Source organism: Pipistrellus hanaki, assembly GCF_964339955.1.
Source record: "Pipistrellus hanaki genome assembly, chromosome: 3".
NCBI classification, from domain to species: Eukaryota; Metazoa; Chordata; class Mammalia; order Chiroptera; family Vespertilionidae; genus Pipistrellus; species Pipistrellus hanaki.
Genome location: NC_140505.1, coordinates 73,998,469 through 74,013,652, shown reverse-complemented (window position 1 = coordinate 74,013,652; position 15,184 = coordinate 73,998,469). Strand labels below are relative to the sequence as shown.

General features: G+C 34.9%; 1 protein-coding gene across 1 annotated transcript in view; it reads left to right on the top strand.

Moving 5' to 3' along the window:
- The window catches only part of VWA8 (von Willebrand factor A domain containing 8), a 333,534-nt gene that overhangs the window by 25,127 nt on the left and 293,223 nt on the right, over positions 1 to 15,184 (top strand). The window contains exons 3-4 of the mRNA XM_084876526.1: positions 6,998 to 7,128; positions 10,799 to 10,909. Coding sequence (XP_084732652.1) covers positions 6,998 to 7,128; positions 10,799 to 10,909 — 242 coding nt within the window. The remainder of the gene's footprint in view (positions 1 to 6,997; positions 7,129 to 10,798; positions 10,910 to 15,184) is intronic.

Genomic DNA, 15,184 nt, shown 5'->3' with positions numbered 1-15,184 from the left:
CTTGGTTCTTTGAATTCTAAACTTACCTAACAGACTCAGAACATCCAAAAGAAGGCCAAAGGCCCCACAATAGCTTGCATTGCTTCACTGCTGTGCCTCATCTGGGCACTTCCAAAACCCAAACAGAAAAGAGGAATCTACAGATCTCTGTAGCTCCTGCTGGGTAGCCTCAGGCAGAGGCTAAATTAGCACCTCCTTGGAGATCCAAGAGCCAGTGTACCCAGGGGTCAGAGGGGACCATCCAGATTACAACTCAGATCCATAATGGACACACTCAGGGGGCCGACTCAGTGAGCATCAAAGCCCTAGTGAAGCAAGTCTTGTCTCATAAGGGTGTCTCCAGCACAGAAGTTCTCCCATCCTAGATGCAGGTGATCTTCACAGTCAATTGGCCTAGAGGTCAATTCCTCCCAGTGATACCAACAACAATCAAGGCTTACCTATAACAAGACTGTGCATACAGACCACAAAGGGGTGCACCAAGAGTGTCTCAGGTAATAGGAGAGGCTGAGCCACTGGACCTTATTGGACACCTAGCACACAAAGCCACTATGTCAACTCAGGGAAGCAACCAAAATGCAGAGACAAACAGGTCACAAATGAAGGAAATGGAGGAAAGCAAACTATTGGATATAGAGTTCAAAAACCACAGTTATGAGGTTACTCAAGAATTTTCTAGAAAAGGCTGATAAATTTAGTGAGTCTCTTGAGGATATGAAAAAGGACAAACTAGAAATTAAGCATACACTGACTGGAATAAAAAATAATATCTAGAGACCCAACAGCAGACTAGAGGATCACAAGAATCAAGTCAAAGATTTGAAATACAAAGAAGCGAAAAACACTCAACCTGGGAAAAAAGAAAAGAAAAAAGAACCCAAAAATATGAAGATAGTGTAAAAGCGGGCTGACAACTGAGGACACAGCTGGTTTTCTGTGTACCAACATCAGAATTATGGGGGTGCCAGAAGAAGAGAGAGAGCAAGATACTGAAAACCTATTTGAAGAAATAATGACAGAAAACTTCCCCCACCTGGTGAAAGTAATAGAATTACAAGTCCAGGAAGCACACAGAACCCCAAACAAAAGGAATCCAAAGAGGACCACACCAAGACACACCATTATTAAAAGCCAAAAGCAAAAGACAAACAGAAAATAATAAAAGCAGCAAGAGAAAAATAGTTACCGACAAGGGAGCACCCATATGATTGTCAGCTGATTTCTCAACAGAAACTATGCAGGCAGAAGGGAGTAGCAAGAAATATTCAAAGTGATGGATAGTAAGAACCTATAACCAAGATTACTCTACTCAGAGTTAAAGGTCAGATAAAGAGCTTCACAGATAAGGAAAAGCTAAAGGAATTCATCACCACCAAACCAGTATTATATGAAATGCTAAAAGGTATTTTTTAAGAAGAGGAAGAAGAAAAAGGTAAAGATAAACATTATGAACAACAAATACATATCTATCAACAAGCAAATCTAAGAATCAAGTGAATAAAAAATCTGATGAACAGAATAAATTGGTGAATATAATAGAATCAGGGGCATAGAAAGGGAGTAGACTGACAATTCTCCGGGGGGGAGGCGGGGTGGTGGTGGTGAGGAGGGATATGGGGTGTGTGGGAAGAGACTGGACAAAAATTGTACACCTATGGATGAGGACAGTGGCGGGGGGAGGAGGGAGGGTAAGGGCAGAGGGTCGGGTGGGAACCGGGTAGAGGGGAGCTATGGGAGTAAAAAAGAGGAACAATTGTAATAAGCTGAACAATAAAGATTTATTTTAAAAAAAAGAGATGAAAGAAAATGATATTAGAAGTGCTATAAGTTAAGCAACAAGCTGGAAACATATTTGCAACTTATATTGAAAATAAAGAGCAATGACTGAATAAATTATTATATACCTATATCGTGTTATTTTCTGCAGCTATTTAAAAAGATTAGACAACCAAGAGGCTGTCCATGTGATATTGTTAAACAAAAATTGCAGACTGTAGAGTAGTATATAAAGTCTGATATAATTAAAAAATTTTTTTTCCCAAACCTTTTACAGGTATTCTATATTCAGAGAGAAGTGTTGAAGGATATACTTCATGCTCTTAAACTTTTATTTCCTTCTGGGGTATTGCCTTAGGAGTGGGATTAAGAATAGGAGATGTTAAAAATAGATCATTTAAAAATTTTTTTACATAGCCCTAGCTAGTTTGGCTTGGTGGATAGAGTGCTTGCCTGCAGACTGAAAGGTACCGGGTTTGATTCTGGTCAAGGGCACATGCCCAGGTTTCAGGCTCGATCCCTAGTAGAGGACATGCAGGAGGCAGCCAATCAAGGATTCTTTCTTCTCATTGATGTTTCTGTCTCTCTCTCCCTCTTCTTCTCTGAAGTCAATAAAAATATATAAAAATAAATAAAATAATTTTTTGTATATTTTGGATTTTTTCTTATGATAAATATGTATTAGCCAAATCTAATAAAAAATCCATGTTTAAAATGAAACTTCTTTCAAAGTAATGAATACATTCATTATGTTTTCATTGCTTTTTTTGTAATCTGACTTATAAAAATAGAAAGTTCATATTTTATGTTTAAAGAATTTGGACTCATTTGACAGGTCCTGAAAATTCCTGGTTCTTCTGAGATAATGTTTATAACCAAAGGTCATTCCTTGGTTTCATTTTACAGCTTTGGTTGTCAACATCTTGTCACAAGTACTAAGACCAACAAATAGGTCTTTAGAAATTATTTTAATTTAGCAACACCTTATAGATAAGCACTTTGGAAGGCTGAGTTGCAAATTTAACTTTGGGTATTTTGTGATCTAATTTTCAGTCAAAATATCCTAACATATGTCCCCTTTTATATTGCTACTTTCTCTATCACAGTTCTCCCCTACTTCCACTATGGCTATTATTATTTTGCAATATAGTTTTTTAAAAAAAACTTTTGTTCCTATTACAAAAATAAAACAGTCAATATATTTGTAAAACACTAAAAAACATAAGGGATAAAACGCAATCATTTGTAAGTCAAATAATAAACATTGTTAAATTTTAAAGCATTATTCTATTGTAATATTTTTTAATAATGTGAGTAAATATAAATTACATATAATAAATTTCATATCTTTAAAATGTAAAATTTTCTAAATTTTGGCATATGTATATAATAATGAAACATCCTATATAATAAAGAAGTAATATGCAAATTGACCATCACTCCAACACACAAGATGGCCACTCCCATGTGGTCAAAGATGGCTACCCCTATTTGGACACAGGATGGCCACCACAAGATGGCCAGCAGGGAGGGCAGTTAGGGGTGACCAAGCTGGCAGAGGAGGGAAGTTGGGAGGTGATCAGGCCTGCAGGGCAGGGCAGTTGGGGGGGACCAGGCCTCAAAGTCAGGGCAGTTGGGGGGACCCAGGACTGAAAGGGATGGCAGTTGAGGGTGATTAGGCCTGCAGGGGAGGATAGTTAGGGGCGACCAAGTTGGCAGGGGAGGGCAGTTAGAGGTGGCCAGGTCGGCTGGGGAGGGCAGTTAGTTGCAATCGACCAGCAGGGAAGCAGTCAGGCGTTGATCAGGCTGGCAGGGAAGTGGTTAGGGGGTGATCAAGCTGGCAGGCAGAAGCAGTTGGGAGCCAGCAGGCCTGAATTGTGAGAGGGATCCCATATTGGATAGGGTTCAAACTGGGCTGAGGAACACCCCCCATCCCTCATGTATGAATTTCATGCATTGGGCCTCTAGTTACTATAATAAAAATATTGGTTAAATTTATTACTTCCCCAAAGTTTACTTGTACCATTATAATATCCCTAGTTCCTATATTCTTTGGGAATAATTTATCTGCTTATATATTTATTTGGATTTTTAAAAACTTTATATAAATGGAATCATACAATATATTCCCCTTTTTTCTAGTTTCTATTACTCAGCATACTTTTTTTTGAGATTCTTCCATGTTACATGTCTTAATAGTTCATTCCTTTTATTGCTGAGCAGTATTCCATGGTATGGAAATATTGAAATTTGATTATTCATTTACTTGATGATAGAAATCATTGTTACCATTTTGAGGGTCTTGAAATAAAGCTGCTCTAAACATTCATGTACAATTCTTTGTAGGCACATATGCTTTCTCTTTGTATGTGTAAATAGCTAGTAGTGAATGGCTATATTGCATGATAAGTATTGAACTTTAAGCAACTGTCATTCTGTTTTCCAAAATGGTTGTATTATTTTATATTTCTACCAGTAACAAGAAAGAGTTATAGTTTTTCCATTTTCTTGTTAGCTCTTGGTATGATCAGTCTCTTTAATCCCCTTCCTTACTTGGCTCTTACTGACTGAAGGGCTGGATGAGGGGCTTTCCCTCTGATCCTCACAATAACCATGCGCAGTAACCATTTTCCCTATCTTTTGAAAAATTAGGAACCTTAGATAAACCCAGAAGATTCAGAATATTTGTCCAAGAATATTGGTAAAGGACAGAATGAGAAATCACAATTTGGTCTGTTTTGCTTCAAAGACTTCTTTTTTTCTTCCCATTATGGTATATTGTGTTGTCTCTTGGGACAGTAAGAAAACCTCACTAGTTTTGAAGGATTTGTTATAATAGAATTTGAACTATGCATAATTTTCTGAAATTTTAATACATATATCACAAATTTGAGTCTGTGGAGGGAGAAAATTATAATTTATATACCTTTGGTAGAATTATTTTAAAGTCCTTGAATATGCCTCAACAAAATAGTACATATTTTTTTGAAATAAGTGTTGGCTAAGAATTGAATAAGGCTTTTACCTCAATATGAACCAGATGTTTTATTCTTACATAGCGAAGGAAATTATAGAATATAGGATCAAGCTCTCTGGTATTATTCTGATATAATTTTATTACTATGTGGACTCCTAGAAGGTAGCATCTTGTGCCTGAAAACATTGAGGTTGGGGATTTCTCTCATGCACTGGGCTGTGTTTATATGAGGTTATGCATGGCAGTTTGGCAGCTTGTTTTGCAGATGTTCCTAATGTACAGTCTTACATCTTGTTTCTATTTCTGGAATGCTTTTAAGTATGACTCACGCCTTCTTGAGGCTATGCTAAAAATACAGCTAGTTTTAAGCATTAATGTAAAATACACCACAGACACCACACAGCGGTACGTAATGCTTTCTCTCAGAGGTTTAATGCAATTTCCTGACAAATATTTTCTTTGACAAAATACACTCTACTAAAATATAAGTGGAAATGGGATTTTTTTTTGAGAAGTGGGTCCTTTCATAACAATATAAACAACAGAATGAATTTAAAATTTTAATAAAAGGAATTAAATATGCTATTGGTATCACCAAAATCCAATAAATAGTATTAATGTCCAGAAAAGCAAGTCTATTAAATTTAATGGAGCCTGCTGAGGTCCTCACTTATAGGGAAAATATTGGACCTGAAGGGAGAGCCTTTAAAAAGATTTTGGAAGGGCAATTGGACATGCAAGCTTTGGACTCAAACAGCTTAGGTCTAACTCTTGGTTTATGCACTTATCATCTGTGGACAAAGGGTAATGAGTATTTAAAAATGCTTATATGGTAGTTACTATTACCAGACACTTCTAAATGCTGATTCAATCCTCATAACAACTTTATAACTCAGTTCATTTATCATCTCTATTATACAGTTGGAGAAACTGAGCACAGAGGTTTTAAATAGCTAAGTAAGGTTACATAGCTAGTAAGCAGAATTAAGATTTGAGCAGTTCAGTTCAGGTCTGTATCCTTACATACTGTATGTTGTAAGATCCAGATGAGACACTGTATGAAAAATCATATGTATTTTTACCTGGCACTTGACAAGAATGCAATAAATTATACCTATTATCATTATTATTGAGGAGAGGTAAAAGAAGGAAAAATATTACCAATACTATTGAAACAATGAGAAGCTGATTCCATGCCCAGATATCAATTTTCTTAAATTTATCATTTATTGTATTTTTGCTTTAACAAGCACTGTTTTATTGTATATATGTATATTTTTAATGAATTCAATTTGCTAGTTTATTGAGTTTTATCAAAATAGTACCAAATGTGATTTATTATGAGAATTACTTTCTTCACTCAATATTATACCTTTTAAGAGTTAAACATAGTGTTCGGAGTAGTGGTAGGTTATTCTGTTTTTGTTATTATATAACATTTCATTGTGTGTGTTTTATCCATCTCCTACCTCCAATTTTATGTTGAATAACACTGCTATGATGTGTCCCCTAATGTACAAAAGTGAGAGTTTTTCTTATATACTTAAGAATGCACCTGCTGGTTCACTGGGTAATTTACAAACGAGCAAACACAAATTAATTGTATTAATTCAAACATTTCAGAAGATGCTTAGGCAGAAGATGAATAGATTGATGGGTGATTTAAAAGTAGACTTAGAAGGGTATTGAATGGAGTAATCTTCTATTCCCAAAAGAGTTGGTATAGAAGAAGAAACAAATTCTAAGGAAGGCATTTAAGTTTTCATAAAACTTTTTATCTGTGAAGTGTGAGATCTCACATCTCATTGCTAAGTTATAATATAGTTTTCTTAAATTTCAAAAGACTATAATAATCATTAATCGTCTGGGATGATTTCATCATTTTTTTCTAAAAGGGGTGGACTATAAAAGTGAGAAAAATAAGATACTATTCTTCATATTATACTTGAAAATCACTTTCATTCCTTTAGTGACACTTATAGATGAGTGTTCAAATGTTCTTATAAGCTTTTAAGTGTTATGTACCTCTTTGTGATATCATAAACTTTATCCTGTTTTAATATTGATAATGATGTTTTTATTGTAAAACACTGTGAAAATTCACCATATGTATGTATCAATGTATGTGTATATGCATGTGTGTATGTATTTTAATATACAATTTTCATTGATTGCTTGGAGGTTTATATTATATGTAGTAGTTTGATCTGCATTTCACTTTATATCCCCCTATTCCATTTAAAGTTTCAGATTCTCTGGCTCAATCTGTAATTCAGCATCTAAGATGGATAATGCAGAAGGATCTTCTGGGGCAGGATGTCTTTCTAATAGGACCTCCTGGGCCTCTTCGACGCGCCGTTGCTATGCAGTACCTGGTGAGCACTCAATTCTTGTACATTCCTAAGGGTTTTAACTTTGATAAATTATGTTGGGAAATTAATTAAGATTAAGGATTTATAAAGATATCACTGGAAAAAATTGTTAATGTTGGAGACTGATTTGTTTACAAAGAGTTTGGAATAAGTTATTTATGAAGCAAATGTATTACTTTTCATAACTTTAGCAAATTTTTGTTATAGCTAGAAAGTTCTCCACTTCCAGTGGAAAGGAAATACAAATTCAGTCAGTGAATAGCACATAGAATCAGCAACTCTGAGGTTACAAAACAAAACTTATTTTTATAATACTTAGGAAACATTCTTTTATCTCAGATCCACATTTTAAAAGGCCAAAGAATTCTCTTGACTTTTTGATATTACTGGTTTATGGTCTTCAGAAAGAGAGTGTAGGGTTTGTAGACTATCTCATGTGTTATATGTTCTCTCTTTTTTTTTTTTTTTAAATAGATGAGAAAACAAGTTCATTAAATAACTCACTCAAGCTCTTCAATTAGGAAATGATGGAGCTAGACTTCAACTCTCATATTATGTCCCTTTCTGACATGTTATCCTTTTTAAATGTTTGTAGTTCTATAAGCATATTGTGACATGAGTTGAAGTACTCAATTTACAATCCAAAAAAACATTACAAGACTTCTTTCTATTTGTCTTCATTAATAGGCATTGTGATTCAAGGAAGAATGTTATCAAATGAGGTTGTTTTGTTCTGAAGATACTTTTTAGGATGAAGAGAAAAATCATTCTTAAATCTTCCTTGTGTTCTCAATATTAATTTGTTAGTATGCTGTTGAAATATACTTTGTGTACTCTTTTATGTCACTGGTAAAATTATTTTGTTGCTCACAAAATCATGTAGGACAGGAATGATAATACAATGAGCAATTCAGAACTTAAGTACCTCTAGCCCATACATCTCATATCTTTTGTTCCTAGAACCAGTTTGTGAGGTATAATCTTCTATCCTCACTTTATTTAACAGACAAGGCAAATCTGTCTTGTTTAAGAATGCAGAGCCAACTATTGAGAATTCAAATTTTAGAACCTCTTTCATTTTAAGATGTGCACTTTCCACCTGTCCAATTTCAAAGCCTACAATATCTCACTTTGTTTTGATTTTGGCAAGACTTGGAAGCTTGTTTGGAAGGAATGTAGAATGAGATGGGATAGGAGATTTTAGGAATCTTCTTGGTTAAAAATGCGACATAAGTTTATAAGGTGATGTCTTTATGTTAAAATAAAATAAACTTTAAATTGTGAAATAGATCTGAGGCAGCTTTAGGATGTGGAAATGCACCTAAGAAAACTTACCAGCCTAAGCTGCCTCGCAAACTCTGCAGTGGGTACTATGCTTACCTTAGTAATAGCCACAGAAAAGGAAGTCTATAAAGGCAAAAATTTGGGAGCAAGCCTGCTGAATCAGTGAGAAATTAAGTAGAAATAATCTGATAGTCATGCTTACATTTACATCATATAAAAGTGACTATAGGTAATTAAAAAAAAAAAACCTCGGACCACTGCTGCCTCCTCTACCTGCTGCTTGGGTGATATTTCTGAGCTTGCTCAAACTGCTTCTGTGCAGCAGAAGCAGCTGGAAGACTATATGCTCATTTTGTCTGATGCAGAGTCCTAGGAAACTGTCAGGACTGCGAATATCCTTGATGTGGCAGCTCAGGCTATTATGGTGGTACAATCTATATACCGTATTTTTCGGACCATAAGACACACCGGACCATAAGACGCACCAGTTTTTAGAGAAGGGAAATGAAGAAAAAAAGATTCTGAAACAAATAGTGTCCTAAAATATTTTATGTGCATTAAAACCCAACATCACAGTCATAAACACATGTAATCAACCCTATAAAGTAAACAGCAGCATTTAGAACCATTTTAGAGCCGGGCAAGCACACAGAGACCACACAGAGCCGGGCAAGTAAAAAAACTTTTTTTTTACAGTATATGTGTAGGCTATATTTGGACCATAAGACGCAGGGACTTTCCCCCCCCCCCACTTCTGGGGGAAAAAAAAGTGTGTCTTATGGTCTGAAAAATACAGGGTGTGTGTGTGTGTGTGTGTGTGTGTGTGTGTATATATATATATATATATATATATATATATATATATATATATATATAAAAGACTAAGCAACCATCCAACCATTAGACCATCCAACCGGTAGCTATAACATGCACTGACCACCAGGGGGCAGATGCTCAGCAAGGAACTTCTGAGCTGCTGTGAATTGGCAGCTGTGGTTCTCAGGAGACTCACCCAGAATCAGAGAGGAGGGCGCTGATTCTGGGATGTGTCACTGGACCCCCCCAGGGAATGTCAGAGAGCCCATTTCAGCCTGATCCCTGCTGGCCTGCCCGAGAGACCCCATTAGTGTACAAATCCGTGCACCAGGCCTCTAGCTTAGTGATAAAAGGCATGCATCACTTTGTGAAGCAATGTGAATGACAGGGTTTCATAAATAAGAAGTAGGTATCTGCTAAAAAGAACTTGCTACTTTACTTGCAAATTGTGTGCTCATAAGCAATTCATTCTTGTTAAAAAAAAATCACTGCTATGATGCGTGTTTTCTCTATTTAAATTTTTTCCTTCTTTCCATGTATACTTAAATTTATGGGCACATTGTAATTGGCACATTTCAAGAAAACAAATTAAAAACAATAATATATTTTTATCACCATCACACAGAGATAAGGTGGAGTAAAAAAATTCCTTTTCTGGAGTATAAAGTAATTTACTGGAGTACTATATAAAGAAATAAGTTGAATGAACTTATGATTAAGGACTATTAATAGCATGCTCATTCAACTTTTTTCTTTATACTCCAATAAATTAGTTTTCCCTTTTTAGTAAAAACATCTTGAATGCTTTATTTAATTGGAGAATGTCATTGTTTTCAATTCAATATAAAATCAAGGACAATGTTAAAAAATTTTATTCATAGATATTATATGTAGAGCAAAATAATTTTAGAAATTGATAAATTATTTTAAAAGAAATGAATTCTAGATGGTTTCCCTTTCAAATCATATGGGATTTTTTTGGGGGTAAAATAATTCCTTTTTTCCCTCTTCTTCCTCTTCCTTCTTTCCCTCTCCTTTTTATCCTTTTTTTTTTTCTCTCTCTTTTTTTCCTTTCTGAATAGCTGTGTATGTATCTCTCTCTTCTGACTGTTGGTATATATCTTATTTTCATACATAGTAAAATACCTAACATAATGTATACAATTGGTAAACATTGGCTCATGGAATTAATTAATTTAAACCACCCTTAAGAAGAAGATGAACATTACTTGCAGAAATGGCTATCATTGGGAGAACCAATTAGCCAAATTATTTTTCATGACATTTAAAAAAAATTCTATAGGAGACATTAAGTTTTATAAGATCTAATTTTGATTATTATTGTTTAAATAGTAAATATTAAGTAGTAAATTATGGTGTGCAGTAAAAGTAGAACTCTACATGTATTGATTAATGCTCAATTTATTGCATTTTTCTCAAAGTTGAGTCTCAAAAGGTTTTAATCCAGAATTATCTTTAAATATACTTCTCTAGGATGGTGGCATTGTCAGCTTCAAAGCTTATGTTGGAAATTTGATTTTGTTTTGGAACAATTTCACTCTCTGCCCTGCAGGAGCTGACCAAACGGGAAGTCGAATACATTGCCTTGTCAAGGGACACCACAGAAACTGATCTCAAACAGCGTCGAGAGATCCGTGCAGGCACGGCCTTTTACATCGATCAGGCAAGTTCTGGGCACGCTGTAACACATGACTGTTTACTCCATGTCTATAGGGAATTGATTTTTAAAGTAGAAAGAGTGGTAGCTCATGTAATAGTGAAAAGTAGCTGTATTGTATTCTCTCTAGACAGATTTGATTTCAATATTTTTTAGTTTCTGTTCTTGGAAATGCCTCTTTGGTTTGGTACTAAATAAGAAACCACAGATAAAATTAATGCTTCTAAAATGTTGGCTAAAGATCATTTGTCATTTTCTTAATTTTCAATTACTTTCTACCGTTTTTTTGGGGGGGTTCTTAGGTACAGATTACCAATTAAAATAATATTTTATTAACATTATAATGAAGCTTGTTATACAATACATTTCTTCAAATATTAAATATTGTTCTTTGTTAAGATACCTAGAGAAAAAAGGACAGAGTTTTTAAATTTGCAATTCATAGAGAAAATATTTTAAATGTTCAACACATTTGTGACAAGATGCTTGACCATTTTATTTATAAAAATAAAAATTAAAACAATAGTGAGCTGCTGTTTTTCTTCCATCTCTCAGATAAGCAAAGATTAAAGAATTTTGTTAATGTCAATTGTTGATAAGGGAAAAGGGCTAAGGAAAGAGCATTGCTGTTGATGAGGTCATAAGTTTATACAATTTGAAAGAAAGTTTAGCGATCAATATCTATGTAAAGAATACATTTTATAAGGGGCTGATACACTAATACTGATAATAATTCCCATATTCTCATGCCAAGTGTTTGTTCATTATATATCCAAGGTTACAAGATGTCTGTATAGATATGATAGGTGTTTGTTAGATATGATATATACTCAAGGTTACAAGCTCTCTGCAAAAATAACTTACACAAAGACCTAGAAGGATATAAAAAGGGAATACTCCTTTCTGTGGTTGTTCAGAATTTGACAAAGTATTATGCTCTGAACCCGCATGCAATAAACGACTCCTAACTAATTGGTTTGTTAAGGTGTCTTGTACCTACCCACTGATTGATAATACAACACTGTTACAGCCCATTATCTTTGGTCCTATAGCTAAGTAAGGAAGCCAGCTGGAATGGGAGCTTAGTGTGACCCAAGACAAATGTTTCTATTACTAAAAGGAGTTTCCAGTACACTAGGAGAAAATGACTTGTACACAGAGAAAACAAAGAAATGAGAGGAACCAGCCTTAAGTTTGCAAAGAATAAAATTGGTGTTTCTGTTGCTTTAAAATCCCATCCTATGCTTTCAGTGAATAATACAACTGGCTATTCATTTAAGAAAAAAGAATTCTGACTCTGCTTTACATGTTTATTTAAAGTAAATTCCAGATGATTGACAATATACATAAAATTGTAAAATGTAAAAAAAAAAAAAAAAAACACATTTTAGCCAAAACTGGTTTGGCTTAGTGGATAGAGCCTTTCAGTCTATGGACTGAAAGGTCCCGGGTTCGATTCCGGTCAAGGGCATTGGTTGCAGGCACATTCCCGGAAGCGGGTATGCAGGAGGCAGCTGGTCGATGATTCTCTCTCATCGATGTTTTTAGCTCTCTATCCCTCTCTCTTTCTCTCTGTAAAAAAATCAATAAAATATATTTAAAGAAATACATTTTGACCCAGCAGTTATATTTCTAGCAATTTTTCTTTAATTGTTATTCACATAAGGATGCAAAGTTATATATACAAGGATGTTTATTATGGTATTGCTTGATATCATATAAATGAAATTATAATGATGTACATTTAGGAGCTAAATAAAAAGTGGTAAGTAGAGTTAAGAAAAATGAGATGAATCTCTTTGTGGTGATAGAAAAGAAGACTATGTGAATGAAAAAAAAATAAGTTGCAAGATAGTGTATATAATATGATCCCATTTGTGATATAAGTGAAAAAAATCTCTCTATATATATAAGCCTAAGTGACCATTATGACCAAACAACTGGAATGACCAGTACCACCGGTTGACCATCGCTATGATGTGCACTGATCATCAGGGGGCAAACACTCAACGCAGGAGCTGTTCCCTGGTTGTTAGTGCACCCCCACAGCCAACCTCCTGTGGCCCCTCCACTTGGCTGGCTTGCCCCCATTGGCCCCTGGTGCTAAGCCATTCGTAGACCTATTTTGGGGTCGGGATTTTGTATGTAGCAGAGCTGTTCACTCTCTGCGATCTATTGAAAGTCAGCCCTTTACACAAAGGCTTGTCTAGCTCCCATGCTCTCCCTTTTCCAGGGGTCGGCTGCCTGCTGCGGTAAAAGCAAAGCAGCGAGGGAAGGAGTAGGGAGGGAGGCAGGAACTATGTGTTGATGGGGTGCTGATGGTGGTGCCCATGTCTGGTGTCCATTCCTTCCACACCTGGCCAGGCGACTGTCACCTCCTCTCCTGACCCTGCGGGCCTTCAGACCCAGGCTGGGACGGGGAACCCCGAGTGGATTGTGGCAGACGCAGCCCCTTTCCCAGGGGGACCGAGGGCCAGCTCCCTCCTCGGGACTGGCAGCCATGTGCATGAATTCCTGTGCTGGGCCTCTAGGAAATCTATAAGCACTTGTGTATACCTTGGAAATTTCCAGAAGGAAACACAAGAATCAGCTAATAGAGCTCACCTCTGTGGAAAGGTGATTGGGCATCTGGGGAGGGTGGTGAGGAAGGAATTTTTATGGTTCTTTAGATTTGAAGCTATCACATGAGCACACAATTACTCTATAATTTAAAAAAGTATAATTGTGCCGAAACCGGTTTGGCTCAATGGATAGAGCGTTGGGCTGTGGACTGAAAGGTCCGGGTTCGATTCCGGTCAAGGGCATGTACCTTGGTTGCGAGCACATCCCCAGTAGGGGGTGTGCAAGAGGCAGCTGATCGATGATTCTCTCTCATCGATGTTTCTAACTCTCTATCCCTCTCTCTTCCTCTCTGTAAAAAATCAATAAAATATATATATTTTTTAAAAAAAAGTATAATTGTAAAAAACTACTGAGTGAAAAAAAATTCTGAGACCAGAATATTCACATGTTGCATAGATTACTATTAATTACAAAAGGAAAAATGTTAGTACTAAGTATTTCCATATATTTTGCCAAATTGATAGGCTTTAATTTGTATTAAAAATTACTAATCAGGTTGAATATTTTTATGTTTATTAACTATTCCTTCTTTAAGATGTCGATGAATTGAGTGGATAAGGAAAGGAGAGTGGTACTGATAACTTACAGAATATAAAACAAGTTGAAATTTACACCATGTTATTTATGTAAATATTTGCTATAACTTATCTACTTGATATGAAGTTAATTTAAATATTTTAATGTAATTACTTTGGTAAGCAGATTACACATTGAAGAATTGGAAGAATTGGTTAAGGACCAGAAATATGAAAATTTATGGCTGATATTTTGACACAATGGAGAAATGAGAGATTTTTATTTGCCTCAGAAGAGAAAATAACCTGAAAAAGCCCAAACAATTTTCTAATCTTTTAAAAATTGATTATTTTCCTCATTTTTTTCTTTATTTATTGCCATTCTAGTTATTTATTCTGTTTATTGCCATGTGACTCTAAAGAGGGGAAGACTTTAAGTCAATATACAATTGCTTGGATTACTCAAATATAAATCAATACAAATTTGCCAAGCTACAAATAAACCACATTTAGGTTTATGTCTAACTGTGAGGAAATACTCTTTATTCTCAAGTTAATTTTGGGAGTAGAAAATCAGGATGGGAAGTTCAAATAATTTTTTAAAACTTTTTTAGCTAGGAACTCTTTTCACATTTGTGTCTTGTTAATTTGTTTGACACAATACTGTGAATTTCCATGATGTACAATATACATGGTTAATACTAAGTATAAAGATGCACTTTAAATAATTTTCTGATATTACCGTGTACTCTCTTTTGGATTATTCTTTTTTTTCATCTTTTTATTAAGGTATTATATCTGTACATATCTTTGTTTTGGATTATTCTTGATTCTCTCTTACTAATAGAAAAAAATGACGATTCACTTTTTAAAGGTACTGTTTAAATATTACAGGTCCTCAAAAGCAATTCTTTATAATAAATTGAATAATCGTGTTATTGATCAGAAAATATTTTTATCTTGTCTAAATTTCTTTTACTTATTTTAGCAAGTAGGAGAAAAGTTTATATTGTAAACTTTATCTCATTTATGAATGCTGAAGCCACTTTCCACATGTAACCACTGTAGAAACTACAAAGTAATCTTTTAGAAGTTCATTTATAAATTAAGTACATGGAATTTGGAAAGCATCTCCATCAGAAGC